Source organism: Blennius ocellaris, assembly GCF_963422515.1.
Source record: "Blennius ocellaris genome assembly, chromosome: 9".
Classification (NCBI taxonomy): Eukaryota; Metazoa; Chordata; class Actinopteri; order Blenniiformes; family Blenniidae; genus Blennius; species Blennius ocellaris.
Window position 1 is genome coordinate 17,192,295 of NC_137658.1, and position 21,455 is coordinate 17,213,749.

Consider the following 21,455-nt stretch of genomic DNA (forward strand, 5'->3'; position numbering starts at 1 on the left):
GGTGAAGCAGTGAGTTAATTCATCCTTTTCATCCCTTAACTTGTTTGTCCAACAATCGGGAGTGAAATCAGAGGAAAAGGAAGATTTTATACGTCAGCAGTTTGTTGGAGGGAAAGGTTTTCTGGATTTCGTGTTTAAATCACCACCAGACATGTTTAGAAATCAACATTTATCAGCAAATTCTGACCGTTAACGGCCAAGAAGTTAGCATTAGTTCAGTGAACGTTTCACTTTAGGAGTGTGAGGAAGCACGTTTTCACAAGACTGCCTTTGACTTTCTACTCGTTATTCAGGAACACAACAAAACAGCCGTATTAGGGGAAACTCGAAAGGGAATCTGGAGAGTCTGAAAAGTGATATGCAAACAGAGGCAAGAAAAAAAATTTTTTTTAACTCTCGACTAATTTAATTCTGTTTACATCACAGTCAGAGAAACATTGTGTGAAGATTCTGTGTTAAATATGAGAAAATGAGAGGAAATGGCGAAATCGGATTCGGTTGATTAAACAAATTTTTTTTTTTTTTTTTGCACGGCGGTGCCTCAGATTTACGTTTCTTCACTCGCTGAGGAGTCATGATCGGTTGAAACCTGAGGGTCAGGCTGTGACCCCCCCCCCCCGACCCCCCCCCAAACATGAGATGAGCTGTGTGTGAGTGCCGTGGACTTTCAAGCATTGAACAAGACTGTGAACCTTTTGCGTCTCACCCGACGTGAAGATGTTCTCCCGTGGAGAAGATTCCTGTTATAAAAAAAAAAAAACCTTTGAAGTTGAAGGAGGCGTTTCGTCCCAGCGGGGGTTTACTTTGTGTTCCGTCGGTGGATTCTGTGGCGGTCGGGTGGCAGAAACGACGAGGGGATGGAGTCGCAAACGGACGTGAGGAGGGTTAATGCACTTCGTCTCTTTCCCTTGGACCCCGGAGAGGAAACTGTTCACCTCCACTTCTCGCCGTGGATTAAGACAGAAAGAAAAAGCCGGAGATTCTACGATGCTGCGATGAGTTGCCTGTGTATGTGTGTGTGTGTGTGTTTAGGTGTGTGTGTGTGTGTGTGTCCTCCAGTGGTGTATCTACGACACTCCGTTCACCAGTGCAGGAGCGTCTTGTTTGTCCTTCTTCATGCCTCGGTCTCTCAGGGGTCTCTGGTGGTGTCGGGCCGGGCCGTCGCTGCTGGTGGTGCCGATGGCCCCCTGCTGGGAGGAGGAAGGCCCCACCGCTGCTGCTGGAGCTGCTGCTCCTCCTCCTGCTGCTGCTGCTGCTCCTCCTGCTGCTGCTGCTGTTCCTCCTCCTGCTGCTGCTGCTGCTGCTGCTCCTGCTCCTCCTCCTGCTGCTGCTGCTGCTGCTGCTGCTGTTCCTCCTCCTCGGCCACCTGAGGAGTGCTGCACGCTGCGCTCGTTGTTTCCATCCACACGGATCTGAGCAGGGACGATAAGAAAGACTTGAGAAGAAATCACAACACACCTCCAACGCCGGCCCGCAAGAGGCTCTAATATGATCAAACTAACCAAGAAAAACCCTGCTAATATCAAAGAAAAATGCATTTTCTTTCTTCATTTGCAACAGCTGCAGGAGGGTTTTTTTGGACACCTCGCAGAAGGTTTCGTTAAAATTGGCTTTGTGTTGAGATTGTAGTCATTTTCCATTTTGGTTTGGTTTTGTGAAATTATAGACGTGTTCATAACGTATAACTCTGCGACACGAGGAAAAATTTAAAAGTTTTAATTCAAAGGTCTGCGTTGTCACACATTAAACATGAAAAAAATGTAATAGATATAGAAATAGAAGTGTAACGGCATTAGATCGCGTTGACATTTTTACCTTCGCCAACAAAGGTTTTGTTTTCATCGGCATGTATTGATTCATTTATTAGCATGTATTTGACAAACTTTCTGCTAAAACTACTCACTTGGATTGCATGAAATTTTCAGGAATGACTTGTCATCATCCAAAGACCAATCGATTCGATTTTGGTACATTAATGTCTAACCATTTCTGAATAAACCCCCCCCCCCCCCCCCAAAATGCAGAAAATTGGCCATACAAGGCGGATGGATGACAGATCCAACTCATGGAGGAGAACAAAGGAGATCAGCATCAGTTTCACACAGTGGTGGAATTAACTGACCTACCTAGTGAGCATTGACAGGAGCTATATTGCTATACTGCTGGTGATGCTAACTCAGTGCTCCACTGTCTGTTCTCGTTATTTATGTGGCACCTTGAAGCTACAGAATTCTATATTCAAAAAGTGAAAAACAACACAAAATGGAAATCGTATCAAGATTCTGAATCACACAACATACTGTGTGTGTGTGTTACCTGGAGTGTGTCTTCCTGCAATCGTGTTTTGGGGTCTCGGAGGTGACGGGGTCTGGGCTCAGTCCACTGCATGTCGTCGCCTGATGAAACACTGACAATTAATAACCAATGATCTGCAAACATCAGGATACGTGATTCATTCCTCAAATACTTCCATACAGAACAATATTTAACCTCCAATAATAAAATGTCATTATGTTCAATGCGACATGAAAAGGGCTAAAAAAACAAAACAACAAACAAACAAACTATGATTAGTCAAATTGCCAATTTATGAGAAGTGATTTTGAATTGTATTGGAACATTCAACCGAGCACCAAAATAATATTGCAACTTTTAATCACCTCAATCTGCAAAAATTCAAAAATAACGAATCCAACTTTTATGGATTGGAATTGAAAATGATGTTTATATGCACAAAATATGTGGTTCATTTGACAATTATTGAGTCTTGCGTATTATTGTTGATGGATCAAGTTGATAAAATACGTTCATGATTAAAAAGTTCAGGAAAGTTTGTATAAAAATGTGTATTGGCCTTTAATCCACTGAACACAAATACTGTTTTAAACAGTTAATGGCTTTTTTTCTGGTTAAAGATGTACAGAAGATGTTAATATGTTGTTTCTTTAAATGAAACTGTTTCCATAGGAATTTGTTTAACATTCAAAACTGTTACCTAATCGAATCACTCGTCTTTTAGCTTTCTATTCTCAAACCTAAGCCTGACAGATGGGACTCTGGAGTTTCGGGAGAATCCTACTTTTATATCCTCCTCTGCCGCGGCCCCCCCGGCCCCTCGGCCCGCCGCCGCCTCGCTTCCTGCCGTCCGTCCGCCGCGGCAGAGTCCCGCCTCCGCTCATCAGCTCCTCGGCGGGCGCCAGCGACCAGTCGCTCAGCTCGTCTCGGTGGTCCGACTCCGTCTCCGAGGCGTTGGAGGCCTCGGAGTTGGTGCCTGCGGGGGCAGTAGGTCAAAGGTCAAGCCGGGACTCCGTGAGGCATTCAGAAAATTACCATGTTTCTATTTGCATTCCACACCGATTATCATAAAATGGCCAAAAAGACATAAAAGAGCCACAATAGCTGGAATGGATAAAGTATCAAAAAGCTACAAAACAAAGATCAAAGATGGGGGGGGGGGGGGGGGGAACATTAAATTAAAAATGATTAAAATTCATATTACAGAATTAAAAAAACACAAGATAAAGCAGGAAGAAAAGATAAAAAAAGAAGAAAGAAAGACAAAGGTATTCAAAGATGAAGCTCTGAAGAATTAAATTGCAGAAAATGTGTAAATGTGTCCTTGAATATGAAACGTGGCCGAGCCGTGCTTGGACGGTACCTGAGGCGAAGGCGGCCCCTCCCCCCCGCCGTCCTCGACCCCCTCGTCCTCCGCCGCCGGCGTAGGGCTTGCCCCCTCCTCCGGCCCCCCGGCCCAGGCCCAGCCCCATGCCGTTGTCGAACACGTAGGTTTTGTCTTTGGGGTTCCGGGGCCCCGCCCCCCCGCCGCCGCCGCCGCCGCCGCCCCCGCCGCCGATCTGTCGGAGCTGCTCGTCGATCTGAAGCCGCTCCAGACGCAGCTGATCCACCTCCTGGAAGGGAAACACAGAGGAAGGATGAAGGTTTGCGAAGACGAACCGGCGCGGCGTCAACGTGTGACCGCGAACCTTCAGGTAGTTGAGGTGGTAGTCCAGCAGCACTGTGGCGTTGGAGATGCTCTCCTTCGTCCCCACGAACACAAACGGAACCATTCCCTGAGAGCGGAGGAGAGAGAGAGAGAGAGTCAAGATTCCAGCCGATCGTCCACGACGTCCGCCGCCGCGCCGTCTGGCGCTCACCTCATCCGAAGCCGCCGACGCTGCCGTTGGCAGCGGCGGGGGCTTCTTGTCGCTTTCGGGCTCGATCCGAACCCGCACCACGCCCGACTTGTCCACCACCTCCTGGATCAGCTTGCCGTTCTTTCCGATCACTTTCCCTGCGGGAGAGATGGTCCGTTAAGTCGGCTTTAATCCGGCGGACACACCGCTCGCTGGCCGCTGCCGCCTCCTCCTCCTCTCACCGACGAGGTTCCGGGGAACTTTGATGACGTCTTCTGAAAACTCCAGGTAACTTCTGGCGACGCGGACGGCGTCCTGGTCCTGGGACGGAAACAGAGAGTCAAGAAGAGGCTTGTGGAAGCGGAGCGCACTGGAATAACTTCAAGACACATCTGGAACAGCCAATAATGGGACATTGAAACTAGATATGATCAGATTATTAAAGTATTTTCACCTTCCGTTAATGTAAGAATGGTCAATAGTGTGATAACTGTAATAATTGAATTTTTTTTTATGTTATAGTATAAAACTGCAGCTAATAATGCATAAATACCAGTGAATTAATTTCCCTCTGGGATTAATGACGTATTTTCTATCCTCTATTCTAGTCTGAAAATACACATATAATGGATGCCATATTTCTCATAATCACTCAATGAGGATTAAATCTTAAATTTAAGCTAATTAAAATCCATTTTCTGAACACATTGGGGGCAAATTATGTTTATTAGCTTTATTACAGTCAAAAAGTAGTAACAAAAAAATAATGAAGTTTGTATTTACAATAATTGAAGCAGCATAAAAAAATCCTATGAAAATGTGACAACTGTCGATAATTATTAATCCATAAATACGACTGCATTTCTTCCAAGTTTCTTTTGTGGACTTTTCTAATAAAAACAGATAGAATAGATTGCACAAATTTTGCATTTATGTGTGTCTATATACGAGGGAAATATACAAAAGTCTATATTACATAACATTCTTACCGTTATATTTACACATATCATACCAACTATTGTTATAATACGGAAACATAATGATTAAATATTGGAGAAGGGGAAGGACTTGATGACTTTACTTCTTCCTCCCACTGTTCAGGCAAGATAATCAGATATATGAGATGTGTGTTTTTTAACATAGTGTTTAATCTATGATTTAATTATTTCTTATCATCAAATGGTGTATATATTTTTGCATACGTGTGTGTATGAGTGTATATGGTCATGTCTGGGAATCCACAACATTTTTTGAATGTCACATGCCTGAAATGATTAAAATAAAAAAAATACTGAGCAGGTCTTGATAAATGATGCTTGTAAAGGTTGCTTTGCTGTCATTTTGTGGGTAACACACACACACACACACCTCTCCGTATATGTGGAAGGTGCACGTCTCCTCGTCCAGGTCGATGTTTGTGACTCCGGGAACTTTACGCGCCTGCTGGATGTTGGCGCCGTGCGTGCCGATGGCCAGACCCATCAGGTCGTCCCGGACGGCGAACTGCTCGTGGAACCGTGAGGCCAGTTGCCTGGAGCTCTGCGCACGCACGCGCACGCGCACACGCACACGCACACGCACACGCACACGCACACACACACACACACACAACAGAGCGAGAACTGTTGAAAACCTGTAGCCACCTGACTGTTCTTCAGACGTTCAGAAGATTGAATGAAATATTAATTCCCGTCCATTCATATTTATTCGTTACGAAAACGTTCTTTCAACGTCCCGCCCAGTTCATGTTATTTCGTTCAGATTCATTCATTTCCCATCTCAAAGAGTGACGAGGTCATTTAGCAATTACTACTTTGATAGGTTTTAATCCAGTGCTCACATAGATAGGTGTATACCAACTCTTCAGTTTCACTTAAGTGGATTATTTGAGTACGAGGCATTCAAATCAAAGTGAACGACTATTTCTAAAGCACATTAAAAACAGCTCTTGTAGTTCAAAGGGCTGTACACAATATTCAAACATAAAATCCACTGCATATTTTAAGGCCTTGTTTACACGACAACGTTCAAGTTTGTGTTCCCCCTCGGTCTCCACAGAGACAGTGCATTTTCAAAAAGTTGCGTGTTCAGTGACCTTCCAGCGAAGTTGTTGTCGAAGCAGGACCTTAATGTTGTTTCTCATTGTAACAATACAAGAAAACCCAAGAAGGTCAAGAGATGGTTTGCCATGTTATATAAAAAAATAAATAAATCCTGAAAGTCCTGTCATTTCTGAATTTATTATCAATCATAAACAATTTTATTTGTAAGACCTGTACAAGTCCCTCTTTTCTCAATGCTCTAGTATTTCCAGCGTTTCTGCATTCTCTGAATTACATACATCACTCTAGTTTTGTCGTCTTTTTGTCCTCCTCTCTCATGCTGCATCGGCGTTCTTAATAGTTTTACTTGCGGTGGCATTTTTTTATTAAATGAAATGGTCCAATAAAAATCTGAATTGCAGATTTTTATTAATACAATAATAATGTGTTTAGTTTTTTTTTTAATCACACCACGTAATTTATTAGACAATGCTTTTTTTTTTTTTAACTGCATTCTTCATCTGTAGAGCTCATGAACACTTCAGAATACAATCAAAAGAAATGGTCTAAAAGTTAAACGAGAACAAAGGCCATGTGTTCGTACCTCCAGCTGTCTGCTGGCCTCCTCGTTCCTCTGCATCAGGGACAGTTTGGTCCGGAGGCTCCTGAAGTGCATGTCGCTCATCATGTTGGCCCGCTTCGTGGTCACCTCGTTCACCGACTGCAGGCCGACACACAAACCCTTCAAGTTCACACTCAACCTTTACTGAAGAGTTTTCACCTCGGCGAGATGAAGCGGCGACCCACCAGGATGACGAGCTGCTTCTTCTCGGAGTCGTAGGTGACGTTGAACGCCCCCACGGCCTTCTTGTAGTCTTTGTGTGCCGATTCCTTGGAGCTCCTGGAGACACGGAATAGTGAAGTCAGAGACCCCTCCCCTGGAAAGCTCTGGTATTGAACTGTACGTAGAGATTATCCAATTCCAAAATATCTCAAATATATAAATCGGTTATATGATGTAAAAGCTCAAACAGAGTAAACAGTGTTTTTTTTTTATTCATTCAGTTGCTTTTCATCTGGGTACACGTGGCTCTGCAGCTCCCCTTTAGCGGCTCCATGAAGCTTTTAGATTACAGCTCCCCCCAGGAAATAAATAAGGAAAAAAAAAAGAAAAAAAATGAACAGGAGAAAATCTGAAAAGTAAGAAATGAAAAAAAAAAAAAAATTTTAAATTGGAAAAAGTAAATTAAAAGAAAAATGAATAAAATATTAAATATCAGAAAAAATTAAGAAAATTACAAGAACAAACAAGAAACAAGAAAAGAGTAAATAAAAAAGATTACAAATAAAAAGGGGGGTCCACTACCCTGCCAACTGCTGAACATCAAAGTTTGTGTTTTTATAAAGCAGATTAAAATGACCCTTTTCGTTCTGCACAAGACACATTTCAATATATTAAATGTCTAAAATCCAAAAACATACATATTCTTGCATTTCACACTATAACAATACAATAAAATCAAATAAAGATGATAAAAAAAAAACAACTTGTGCCACAAAATTCACTCCACTCAGGTGGTTCTGAACGTCGTTCGAAAGTGATACGTATGTGCGTGAACCTTACATCTGCCGTAGATCTTCGGGTACGTCCAGTCGGATCTTGATGAAGGTGGTTTTGGTCGCTGGTTTGTTTGGGTTGACGGGCCGTAACCGCTCCAGAGTCACGATCTCATTTAACGTAGCGTCGCACGCGGCGTACTCTATGACGTAGAACTGGGGAAAACACACACGGCGATCAAGTTCTGACTGAGAATCGCCCAGTATCATGTAGGAAACCATTAGAAACCATGGAGGAGACTGAAAGCCTCACCTCTCCTTTCACCATGCGGACCTTGGCCAGCCACCATCCACACGGCTCCTTGTCGTTAGCCCTGGAGTACACCTGGGAGACGAGCACATACGATGACATGAGCTCTTTCTATTTTTTATTTATGTATTTTTTTGGGGGGTGAAGCTGCTGTGAAGTCCCACCTCAACCTCATCGCTCTCATTGATCTCCTTGCAGAAGCCGGTCGGCGGAGGAAAGCGAACGTCCTGGAAGGGGATCTGACGCTCTGGCTGCCAGCTGGAACGCACACAGAGTTTTGTGTTGTTTATTTTTTGTTGTTTTTTAAAAAAAAAGCATTGCCCAATGATGACACATCACGTCAAGTCACATTTGCTCGTGCACATTACTCACTTGTTTTCGAATGCCACCGTGACTGATCCCTCCTGAACATCCTTCACAAAGGCCTGAGAGGAGACACAAGAATGGATTAACACTTTGTTTTCCTTTTTTTTTTTTTTGGGAGGGGTGGGTTAATATTTGGCCTTGGGGGTCAGATCGGGCTTCACCTCCCTCTTTTTCCTCAGCCTGCATCCATGTGTGTCAAATATTGTAAGTAGGACAAGCGCTGCCTGGAAGGAGGCGACGGCGACACGGCCTGCAGGCTGCATTAGCTTAGCACGCTAACGCTCTGTGACGGATGAAATGAAGCAATAAAAAAAAAAAAACCCAAAAAATTAAATAACAGGACCCCTACCCACCCCACCGCCCCCAAAAAATCCCTGTGATCAAAACATTTGCGTAAAGTTCAGGTTTAAAGCCCCAAAATTGGGGGCAAGACATTCAAAAATACTGCCTCCAACAAGAAAAGCAGTTGATTTCGCTGATTTACAGCCGTCCTGACATGAGACTGAATATTTCCGCAGCATTACCGTCACTCGGCAGATTAATACGCTCATTATGTTTATGTTCAAAGACAAGAGCAAAGTGAAATTATGAGGGAGTCCTTTACCACAGAGCTCATTCGTGACAGAAGGATCATAAATTACTACTTTGAAACAACAATGAGAGCCTCTAATGACAAACGGGAGCGTTTCAGGACGGCGTGGAGCTCATTTCGGAGACGTTTTCCAAGCAGCTGAAGTGGGTTAATTAAAGTCTCTTAATTGAATAATGCCGTACCCTGAAGAGATTGCCATACTCACTGGCCACGATCTGAGCTACACGTCCACGATAATCTGTCGACTCCTGGACTGACCCCGGTAGGAGCCGACAACCAACAACACACCGACGTACAACTGCAGGATTGTGTTGGGTGTTGTAGTTTCAGGTGTTTTTATGTTTTATGTTGACTGCTTTTTTTTTTTCTGTGGCAGTGTTACAGCAACACTACAGGTCTGGTATGAGTACTATAGTGTTCCAGGTGGACAACGTCTTGATATGATGATGTTTATACAAAAAAAAAAAAAAACAGAGCAGCTCAATATACCCTACTACTGAATCTGCAGCAACTTTAGCACCACTGACTCCAGTACGGACCCAATACTCACAGTTACTCTGTGTGAAAACGGTTTCCGTAACTTTTCAGAATCACATTTTAGTTGATAGATGTTGACATGTCCCAATTAGGAATGTCCCCAGATCGAGTATCCCCATCCTTTCCTGATTTGATACTTATGGTACACACACAAAAAAAAAAGGCAAACTTTTACGTCTCAAACGTTTATTGATGGTGTCATATGGCAAAAATCCCTCTAACCTACCCGTTGCCAATCCATTTTTCATTTCACTTCTACGCTACTGAAACACCCTAACCTTTTCAAAGCGACGAAACACAGTAGAAACTCTCAGACGTTTGCGACTCCTGTTATTTTGGACGGTTATTAACAAGACGTCTGTGGTGGAACTGCTTTCACAACACCGAGTTCACAGCCGAGTGTGCCGAGGACCAGTCAGACACTGCGTGAACATTGTTCTCCACAACAGACTTCTGGGTTCTTTTCAAGGGAACCTTTTGTAGACCTCGTGATTTTTCAAACTAATAAATTATACAGACATTTTAAGGTTCATTGTAATATTTCTGCCTGTTGCACTGGCAAACTATCACAATATATTGCAAGTGTATCGCGACACTCAATGACATGACATCGTATGATTACCTGTTGTGGTGCTTTTTGCACAAATAAAACTGATTAATACAACTGACGTCATCAAAATGTTTTTCTCCCCCCAATTTAATGAGTTTTTAAATTAGAAACGATAATTTCTGGTCAGTTTAAGGGGTGTCCAACAGACTTTATTTAGTCTCAATATATCCTATAAACGCACAACTGTAATACATTTCAGGGATTTCAGAGTGCTTTACGAAACGGATCAACCTTGGACCTTGATTGGGACTTTGTTGTCCATATTTGTGTTATCATGACAAAGATGTCGTCACTGTCTCGGTAATCAATGCGACACAATGGTTCAAATGCAACTGATTAGCCATGTGATTAGAAATACGCTGCAATCCTGGTTCAGGATATTAGTTAAACATACGATAATGTCACATATCGTGATAGGTCTTGCAAATAAATCAACACTTCAGTCTTTTTTTGCACTTTTAATGTTGATATCATGAAGTTAAATACAGCGGCGCTCAATCTGACTGGATACATCCAAGAATGCACAGCATATGGAACCATAATTCTTATAAGGATCCTCGGTCTTTGTTTTGGTGTCGTGATATATCGTGCAGCCCCCAAAACAGTACACAGAGCGTTCAAGACGAGTCCATCATGCAAACTACATACCTGACTTTTCTTAATTATCTTTTTTGTATGGCGTAGTTTTAAGAATGGTGTGAAGACCCAGGACTGTCTAACATAAAGCCCATGGGCCAAAACCAGGGCCCAAGAGGCTCCAATCTGGCAAATCACCAAGCAAATTGTAAAATTTCAAACAAAACACTGATTTAAGAAATTTCCTAATAATAGCAGACGACACCGCCCTGAGGGCCCGTTGATACGGAGCAAATATTTCAATGTGGTTGGGCCTTTGTTTACGCGTAAATTGAGCTACTAAACACTGAAATCAATTCTATGTGAAAACTCTGGCCAAAGTGGAGATTTGGGATAATTCTGTCTTTACGCTTATATGTAGACACGCAGAGGGAGGCAGAGTTTGACGTCACAGTATGTGACAGAAGCATCAACACCGTTACACATACAACCTTGTGTTGACAGTTTGGCTACAATGGGTGCTGTTGAAGCAGTTTGCCAATTGCTCTATAATGTTGAGCATAGGCTTTATTCGTCTCCTTACACCGCCACCTGAAGGCTCATCGAAGCTGTTATTATTATTAATTATTATATATTTTAAACCATCTGGTTAGAACAATGTTATCTTTGACATATATTTCACTATATATTGATCAAAACTTTTGGCTTCATTAAAACCATCTTTCTTTTGACATTGTAGTAATGTTCTGCAGTGGTATTTGTTTCGTTCAGTGGAAATATAGACATTGTCATCACTTATACTCCACCACAATAAATGAAAAACTTTAAATTTAAAGGCTATTATGGCACAATTTCACCAGTCTGACCCACTTAGGATGATATTGGACTGTATGTGCCCCTGAACTAAAAAGTGTGTTGACATGCTTGATCTACAGAGAGGCAAAGTTAAGATTACAGTAATTTGCACTTCCCTATACTGCTAAGTTAGTAAGGCTCTTTTACAAAAGAGTCTCCTGGCGATTCAGTGTGAATTTGGGCTTCGGTTTGGTCAGCGTGCATTGGTAACACATGCCTGCCAAATGCCAATATGTAGGCACCATTCAACAGTGGAGGCTGGTATTAAGGTCCTTCTCCCACTGTCCAGCTCACGTTACTGACCAGGAGTATTACAGTGCATCTTGACAGCCCACTGGTAAATATAGGTCATGCTGCAGCCTGATCGTGCTACTTGCTGAGAAAATGGCAAAATTAATGACACTGTTAGTGCAGAATGAGTCCCTGGATCAGGAGCAGATCTTGTCAATGGAGAGACCCCAGACCAGCCCATTCATCTGGAAGCATCAACACACCACACCGAGTGATCCACACTACCGGGGTGCCACAAGGTGCGGGGAGCAGAGTCGAAACCTATCTTTTATTCGGTTAAACAGCCCCGCAGCGTTAGCTTTGTTTACGGGCTCCTCAGCCTGCAGGTCCCGGTGGAGGCTGAGCTGTGGGCACCCGAGGCCCGCTCGCAACCTCCCAGCTCAGCCCCGGCGACACGGCTCCCAGCCCCGCGGAGCACGGAGAACACAAAACTAACCGCACTCACCTTGTAAAAAGCGCCGCTGGTCCCCCTCACTTCCACCACCAGGTCCTCCATGACGCACGTTACCGCGGCGAACAATCGTCAGCGACGTTAGCAGCCAGCTAGCTCGCTGGCTAGCCTGCCGCTAGCCGGGGCAGAGTGAGCTATCGCCGGGTAGCACGGATACCCAGCCCGGGGGAGTGAAAGCGGAGGCCCGGAGAGCCGTGTGTGCCCGTAATGCCGTCTCCCCTTCTCGGGTTCTCTCCCCCACACCCCCCCTACTTGCAATTCCGTTGTGAATGGCGAGCGTGAAGCGGAGCGTGCGGCTAGCCCGGTTAGCGCGTGGCGGCTAGTTGTTGTGTGATTAGCGGCGGAGCAGCTCGAGCTGGCTGCATCCCTCCATGTGACCTCCCCGCTTCTCTTCCTCCACTCGAGTCTACCGAGTCCGCTCCGCTCCGCACAGCCTATTGGTGCTCTCCACGGTAAACGCTCTCCAACGCGCAGCTACACCCAGCGGGGAGCCCGAGCAAGACGGGCGATACACACAGGAACATGCAAACTCATCAACGGTCTGTTTACGCCGCGAATCCGCATGAATAGCAGAGTGTCATCAGCAGATAGTGGTCTGCAACCTTCTGCTCCTCCTGTTGTGACAAGAGGCTGATATGTCAGGTTTATAAACATTTGGATTAGGATTTGAAATAAAATTGGAAAAGTGCATGCATATTGTAAAAAAAACAAAAAACAGAAAGGGGAGAGAGAACAAAGAGGAGAAAAGTGAATTTTAAAGGAAAGAGGAATTCTAGATCTAAACATCTTATGCAGTCACTCAAAAAAGACATGCAGATTTAATTAAAAATATTGTTTCAAGTAGTTCCACATAACTTTGTTAAGTAGATAATAAGCCAGTGTTAATACAATCATACTATATTGTTAACAAAGTTATGTGGAACCACTTGAAACAACATTTCTAATTAAATCCAACATATCTTTTGGAGAAATTAGCTAATCAGGCTCCCAGGTATGTCATGCTTTTTGGTAGGTGTGCCCTTGTCACCTTACTCTGTCAGTCCACCATTATAAATGCTACAATTGTATCTATCACTGTAATCATTAAAGGTTGTACAGTGTATACCATGTTGACTGGCACCTGCTGTTTGTTCTCTTCATGTTTCGTTGTGTTCTGAAAATAATTAAACTATAATAGAAAAAAAAAGATTAAAAGGAAAGGAAAGTAAACAACAAAAGAAGACAAATGGGAAAAAGAAGATAGAAAAAAGAAAAATGAGGAAAAGAGCAAAAAGTGGGAGAACAAAGAAAAAAATCAAATAGATAAAAAGGAAAAGAAAGTCAATGGGACAAAATGAGAAAAGTGGTGGAAAGAAAGGAAAAGCAAAACTAGAAAAAAGGAGGGAAAAGGAAAACAAATGAAAAAACTAGAAAAATGAAGAAAAGGGGAAAAGGAGAAGGAATAACAGAAAAAATGAGAAGAAAGACATTAAAAAGATTTCTTTAAAGAAAAGGGCAAAAATAAGAAAAAATGGGGAAATAGAAAAAAAAAAGGTTAAAAGAAATCTAAGGATATAAGGAAGAACAGTAAAGAAAAAAAGAAAAATGAAAAAATGCTCGAAATATTGGTTTACATAAAGTGGTCAAAAACAGCTAAATTGCTGAAAAGGCTAAAATAGCCAAAATGTATAAAATGGCTTCAGCATGAAAATCCATGGAAAAAAACCTTTAAAAATGGCTACTACTGCTAAAAATGTAATAAACTATATCTAAACTATGAAACTTAATGCAACCTTTTTGTTTATATATATATATATATATATATATATATATATATATATATATATATATATATATTAAAAAAAATTCTTTATTTCAAATAATTAGAATGTTTTGCAGCTCCAGACAAATTTTATTGGTGACAATTTGTGAAAATGGCACTTTTTTTTAGCTAAATCTTTCTTCCATATTAAAAAGCCTGTCATTTTATATTTGCAGAGCATGAATGCAAAGTGTGTGGAAACATCATTTCTATTTCAGTCAATCTAATTTACATGCTAATATTGCAATAACGATAAAATTGCAATATATGGGGAAGCCCTCGCTACAGTACACCTCCACAGCAATTTCAGAATGGAGGAGAGAAACCTATCCAATTTAGGGTCACCGATTAACCTCAAATACATGTTTTATTCATTAGATACTCTGAGGGAAGAATTCAATCTAAAGACCTTCACGGTTCTGGATTGCACTCAGTTGTGATTGTTTGGTTTGTCTCCATCTCTCTGTGTTTGCCCTGAGATGAACCATGTGTGGAGCCTTTCCTCACCTCAGACCACAGTGGAAACCGATCACATTACTCCATGATCTCTTCAACTGATATCCTGACAGAGTCAGTATCACATGAAGGCTGGACGGATGGATGGATGGAAGATAGGTGAGAGGTTTAACCAGGCAGGGTCCAGCAGTCCATCACATGCCTCTCATAGTACCTGCATTCACATTCTCACATCTCATTGAATTATCTCCAATTGAGAGCTCAGATTGTCCTGTTTACATGGACTTTGATTGGATCATGAACAGGATTACACCTTTTCCTCCAGTCCTTTGATGATATCAATCTGATAGGGCCAATCCAATGAGATTCAAGCATTTACATGATGTGATCACTTATAATCTATTCAGACATGTAACAAATTCAAGGGTATACAATTATCCACATTGAGAATCTGTTTGTTTGTTTTTTTGTTTCTGGCACCTCTAATTAACAGTTTTACCAAAAATAGCCTTACCTCCACATTTCCAAATTTCATTGTTTGAACATAATTTGTTCGTACATTTAGGTAAAAAATGTGACCATTAAGCTATATGCATCCTGGAGGAGGGTTTAATTTATATCCTACAGGATGCCCTCGCACAGTCTCAAAATAGCAAAGAAGATATTAATTACAATTCTCCAACAAAAGTAACTGCTGTGCCCAATTCGTCCACTGGGGATAGTATCCTTTCAGGATTCCTTGACCTGACCAGCAGGTGGCAGTAATGCCCCTTTCAATTACATTAGGTACAGCAGTTAAAGGGGTGATATTATGCAAATATCACCTTCTAATGGTTTTCCAACAGTAATACGAGTCCCCATAATTGGGAATGAGGCCCAAGAAGTGAAGAAAGTCTGCCATCTCTCTCCCTGGCTTGATTACATTTTTTAAAAGTGTATTGCTCCAATGAGTGAATCCAAAATCAAAACCTATATAGCGTCATAATGAGTTCAGCCAATCGCAATCAAGGTAGGCCCTCACTTTCACCCGCCCACAACTAGGCAGCTTTACAGGATGAAATTACTGCAGCGCACCATGAGAGGAAGTACTTCCTCCTCTTCCCAAGATGGGCATGTATGGGCGGAGACAGTCCAGCTCACACAGACACAGCAGATTCTGAATGTAGCTAATATGATTGAATATTCAGGTGGCTCAAAATCAAGGAACATCTGGATTTGGGGCATTAAGCTTTGAATCCAATTATTTCAGACCAACAAAACCCATGTGAAAGTGTTATAAAAACTGTATAATATGACTTCTTTAAAGCGAGCTATCTTTTGTATTTGTGAACATTAGTGACATTAAACAAGAATTTGTTAAAATATGCATGCTAAATGTCACGAAAATCATTTGAAGAATGAAATCCAAGTTAAAGCATTTGAGGTGTTGGTACTCTGTTGATAAGATTGGTCCACACGTGGCCCACCGAGGCTTAAGGTTCATTCTCTTGTCTCATAATGAAACTGTCCAGTCTGGATTGGGTGTGGGACCTTTGTGCTGTTTGCATGTTCTCATTTTGTGTGTGGGTACTCGGGTTTCTTTCCATAGTTATGTGAATACATGAGGTTAATCGGTATCTCCAGATTTCCCCAGTTTGTCCTGTGATTGGGTTCAGGCAGGATTAAAGATGGATGGAACTCAACACGACAGTGGAAAGACGAATGAACGAATGATCAAGAATCCAATTTAAGGTCTCATGTTTTACAGCTTCAGACCTCTAATTACCCCCAAGTTCTGCAACATTCATCTGTTGCATTCATTAACAGACATTCGATCTCCTTGAGAATTGCGTTTTCTCGCCAAAGACTACAAGTCCAATAGTGACGGAGAGAGACGGGAATGATGGAGGCAGCCAGCGAGTGGAGTGATGCAGCGAGGGGGAAAAGAAATTGAAAGTATTAGGAGATCGCAGAAACACACAGAGGCACTGACAGTGAAATCTGAGACGGGTATAGAGGGACTTAAAGGGATAAAGTAGAGCGACATAAAGACAGAAATAGATCGAGAGGGCAGCCGAAACAGGGCGACACATGGAGGGTGACACGAGACACGGGGCAGAGAGGGAGAAAACGGAACACCAGACGTGAAATCCGAAGTTCCTGTGCGTGGGAGAGAGGCTGGCGGCGAGGAATCAAAGGAGTGTACGATCAAAACAGATGGCTCATGAAAAACACATCACGATAATGCTAATGCTGGGCAGCGCACACAATGAGGCCAACTGACTTATGACGAGGTGTTGTAAGGAATGATGCTTGGAGTTGAGTGGAGCTCCATAAAGTCCCTCGGTGGTTGTGACACAACGAAGATACACGTAAAACATCCCATTGAGTCCGAAACAATAAGAAACTATCATATTATAATCAAGCGTTTGAAATAAAACAAAGAAACATCACAACATCAAGGAAATTGGGGTCGCTCAGGTATTTCTTATCAGTCAATTATATTTTTAATTGTGCAACATTATATATTTGTGGTCTATTTCAGTTTGTTTCGACTTTTGGGTCACAGTGAACACATATTTGTTATTTTCTGAAAATCTTTCAGTTGGATTTTTTTTTGGAGGAAGAATAATCACGGGTACTACTTGCAGTAGTAGTTGCAGGTTTGGCAGCGTCACCTCAGGGTACAGCGTTTGTTACCTGAAAAACTGGAAAGTTACCAGTTGGGAAAAACTCCACTTCCAAACAGGGAGCATTGAAATAGTAAACAAGGTCAAAGGTCAAATATTTATCATGACCTCCCTTCTACACGTTTGCAGCCAAAGTACAATGTGCATCATTTATCTCACATGGATGCAAAATGCTGCCCTGTTGCTTCCTATTGCTTTTCTAAATTCAGTGTTTGATGGTGTTCATCAGTATTTTTTTCTCTTGGGTGTTGGAATTTCCCTCCACCCCATGTAATCAGAATCAACCATAAGCAATGTTGCCTTGTTGGGAAACACAATGCAGAAGTAGTGTAATCCTATACACTTGCAACACATAATTAGTTATATTTCTGATTGCCTGTTCATGACGTATTCCAGTGAAATCTGAAATTTGTGGCTCATTGGACAACATGTTTACAATTCAAACTCAACATGTCCATTTTATTGACACAATATTCATATTTGATAAGCTTTATTGTAGTGTAAAATCTTTGTAAAGGGACTTTTTTGTTGTGGTAGAATTCTGAATTTGTTGCTCATGAATTTTCAATCATCTGACTCAGTGGCTTCCAACCCCAGAGGAGGGTCACCAGGCTTAGTTTGCTGGAATTTAGATGAGCAAAAGCCAAAGAAAACCAAAACGAGACACAAGAAACTGTTCATAACTTATATTATGGAGGCTGGTGCTTTTATATGTTGATGAAAGTGGGTGTGTCCACCAGTGTTTGAGATCTCAGAACAGCCTATATTTGGGGTAGTGAAAGAAAACACAAAAAAACTATCCGACTCACACCATTCATAAGTATGAATTCAGCTGAGTGAAAATCATATTTATTAATTTCACACTTGGACTTTTTGCACAGAAAACGTTTTGACTAAATTTCAAAGTATCAAGGCATCCTTTTAACAGCAAACACAGATTATAAAAAACCCCAAAAGAAACAAAACAACAATTGCGAAAAAAGAGCCAATAGCACGATGAGTTAGAAAACATTATTGTCATAATGAAAGGAAATGCAAGTACATACATACTGCACAACTATAACTGTTGGACCTGTGTAAACTGGACGTTTGTGACGTGAAATGATGAGAAGGATAGTCGGAAAGCTTTATGTGAAATACTGATGCAATGGGAAGGTGTTCATAATGTGTTCAGAAATGCAGTTTTTCTTATCTTCGAACTCAGGAAAAGTTTTTAGCTTCCCAATGCAGTTGGAAAAGCTGTTTTTACTCAAGAACCAATACGTCAATGCACCCAGGTAACACTATGGCCGACCTCTACGTTTGATCAACTAAACAATCAACAATCAAAAAAAACCCCCAAACTATTAAATGCTAATTAAAACATTAAGGCTACAAGTCACATTGTGTGCAGACATATTGGAGCAACAACTCAGGGTCTTCAAAATTCTTCGGATTAGAAATCACAACGTTTTTCTTTTTACAACTTCTCCATGTCTCTGAAGACACCATGGAATTCCAACAGCAACGCATGAAAAGTAGGTCAAGTTGGCAAATCAAACCCTCTTTTATTCAGTCATTTGAAGCCAAGTCATTCAGACTTTGGCTTCACGATTCACATATTCATATTTTTCTTTTGTTTTAAGATGAGCACAATCTTCCCACAGCGCCTGAACCGTCCTGGTTTTGCCTAGATTATGGTAAATGGATCCAGAGTCGCACGGTCCGCCGCCTCCTGCAATCCTCAACAGAGTAAGCGGTTCAGAAGGTTGACCACTGGTTGCTTTGCCCAGGGTTTCGTGTGTTTTGTTGCCGAGCTCCAATTGAGCTCAGGCTTTGAGTTTGTACAGTTTAAAGCCCAAATGGAAATCTCTTCTTGAAGTCAGAGATTTGCCTACACAGTTACGCTGACCTCAGATCTCCCTGCGATGTTACAGTAATGTCAATCGACTCATGTGGACCACCTGGCTGATTCTTGCCTTTGTAGAGCTACACATCTCCTGAGAAGACGGATCATAAATAGACATCAACGCCTCAGACAATGGCTCTCTGGGTTTGCACAGTGTTTGAACTGAAGTGATCAGGCATTCTGACTGTCAGCCCCTCTTATATACGGATTTCTTTCTTTTTTTGTTTCTTCACATATGGCGTCCAGATATATTAATAGTGCCGCTCAAAAAGGGGACCGCAGTGATAAAATGTGGTTAAGTGTGCCGCTCTATCAAAATGACAGCATCGCACCGGGATATTGGATTCATGCCTTATTACACAAAGGCTTCCGAGCACTGACGCTGAGTTATGTGCAGCGTCTTCTTCCACTTGCAGCCCAGCTGGGAGCGGCCTGGGTGAAAAGGCACGCCGACTCTCTCCACACAGTAAATAATGCATATGACTATCTAGTATTTCATGCAGCCTCTATTACCAAGAACTCGGGATATACCTGGACAGTTCTGAACACAGGCATCAGGTTTGCTCACACCACAAGTCCGGGCCAGGTGGTACCGCATCACAAAGGACTCTCTACTGTCGTTATGTACAATGATCAACCAGAAATATTATGACCTTATGGCCCTTTTATCGTGCAGATTCCAATTTTTCATTGAGCCCACATGAAATCTGAAGGTGTGTTGTGTTGGGAACAAAGAAGCGAGCTTTGCATCCGAGTTCGACCATCTGCATTAATGAGTCTTGACCACCGGTGACCCCGTTGCTGGTGGATCAATTATTCCCTCCTTGGACTACTGATCGGTATACACCAGGAACAGACCACGAGAGCTCCAGTTTTGGTAATGCTCTGACACGTTTATCTATCCATCATAATTTGGTCCTCGTCAAACTTGCCTTTATCGTTATCTTTACACTTCGCCTTTTGTTCTTCTTCTAACTCTGATGGCAAAATGGAGCTAAAAAGAAGAGATGATCTATGCTTTCCACGTCACCTTTGATTGGTCATAATGTTACGGCTGATTGGTGTGTGTTTATACGTTGATATGTACAGGGGTCACAGTATTCTCGCCCACGCTTTCACACTGGAGGCAGTGATGCTGATACAGACAGCACATTGTGTAAGGCAGCCAAAGGAGGGCCTCTCTTCCTTGAGAAATAGATAAGGTGAGCGGGAGCCATTTTGGAGTCATGTAAGGCTGACAGCGGGAGTTTCAGCATTCATACACGAAAGGGAAAAGCCAGCTAAGCAACTCTGCCACAGGAAAAAAACACAGAGAGCACACATTTACATCAGGAGTGAGACAAGAAAGGGGAGCCTTGCTTCCGCTTCTTTGTAGAAGAGTGCATCTCTGCTGCGAACTGGTAAGAGGATCTTGCAGCTTCAAAAATCAATCGGTGACACAACGTCTGACAACCTATAGATGGTGCACTTTCAGGAATTCCTCTTTGTCAAGGTTGTTTACAGGGGGCCGACCTTGCACACAGTTCAAAAGCATACATATTTATCGTTGCCCTCCTATTCACTTTCTGTGTGACAAAAAAAGACATCTGGTGTGTGTAATTCGACACCAGACTCAATGCCATTTAACTGGGGCAGACATATCACACTTAAAACATGCTGTTAAGTTCCTAATTTGCCTCTTTGACTGCAACATATGTGTTGAAAACAGAGAGGAAAAGTCATATAGGCCCCTTTTCTAATTCAACTCTTAAGCTCTGTCGCCAATCTTTATTCAATTCAAAAATGTCCACTCAGGTTTTCCATCGATCAGAAGGTTTACTCTCCTTCTCGTGAGAGGTTGAAACAAAAAACAGGTCTCATTCATTCCCTGGGATAGTCCACTTAGGAGGCTGTTGAGGTGTTTATTCAATAAGGTTGAATAATGCTACTTGCGCACCAAAAGGTCATTGACGCCATGACCGAGGCAGCTTCTTAAGGCAGTGGGGGAAAAGTTGGGGAATGCTGGGGAATGCTATTACAAACAGAGATGTGACTGAACAAAAAGAAAAAAAAAAAACTACCTGTTTTCAATATGCTGCTGCTTATATCCACTGCGATGACCTCCGAGCCAAGGCTGCTTTTGACAAAAACCTCTGTAACATTTATTCGGATTGTGATTAAGCTCAGATGAGTGGATGATTCCTTTAAATATAATGCAGTCTAAAAGGCAACTTCATCACACGGCTGAATTGTTAACAAATCCCCCCCCCCCCCCCCCACCCCGCCCATTTCCAGTTTCTTCTCCGTGAAGTGGTCTTCCTCCAGAACAAGACTACTGATGA

The 21,455-nt window shown here is 42.2% G+C and overlaps 1 protein-coding gene across 1 annotated transcript; it reads right to left on the bottom strand.

Moving 5' to 3' along the window:
* Positions 1–649: 649 nt before the first annotated feature.
* Positions 650–12,697, bottom strand: fmr1 (fragile X messenger ribonucleoprotein 1). The gene is made up of 15 exons (XM_080502330.1): positions 12,315–12,697; positions 8,415–8,467; positions 8,207–8,300; positions 8,046–8,117; positions 7,800–7,948; positions 6,983–7,076; positions 6,780–6,896; positions 5,502–5,672; positions 4,376–4,454; positions 4,155–4,291; positions 3,984–4,070; positions 3,659–3,908; positions 3,080–3,271; positions 2,317–2,396; positions 650–1,412 (listed from the first exon to the last, which is right to left on the bottom strand). The coding sequence occupies exons 1-15, from the start codon at positions 12,363–12,365 to the stop codon at positions 1,068–1,070; spliced, it is 1,971 nt and encodes a 656-aa protein (XP_080358456.1). The 5' UTR covers positions 12,366–12,697; the 3' UTR covers positions 650–1,067.
* Between the last annotated feature and the right edge of the window lie 8,758 nt (positions 12,698–21,455).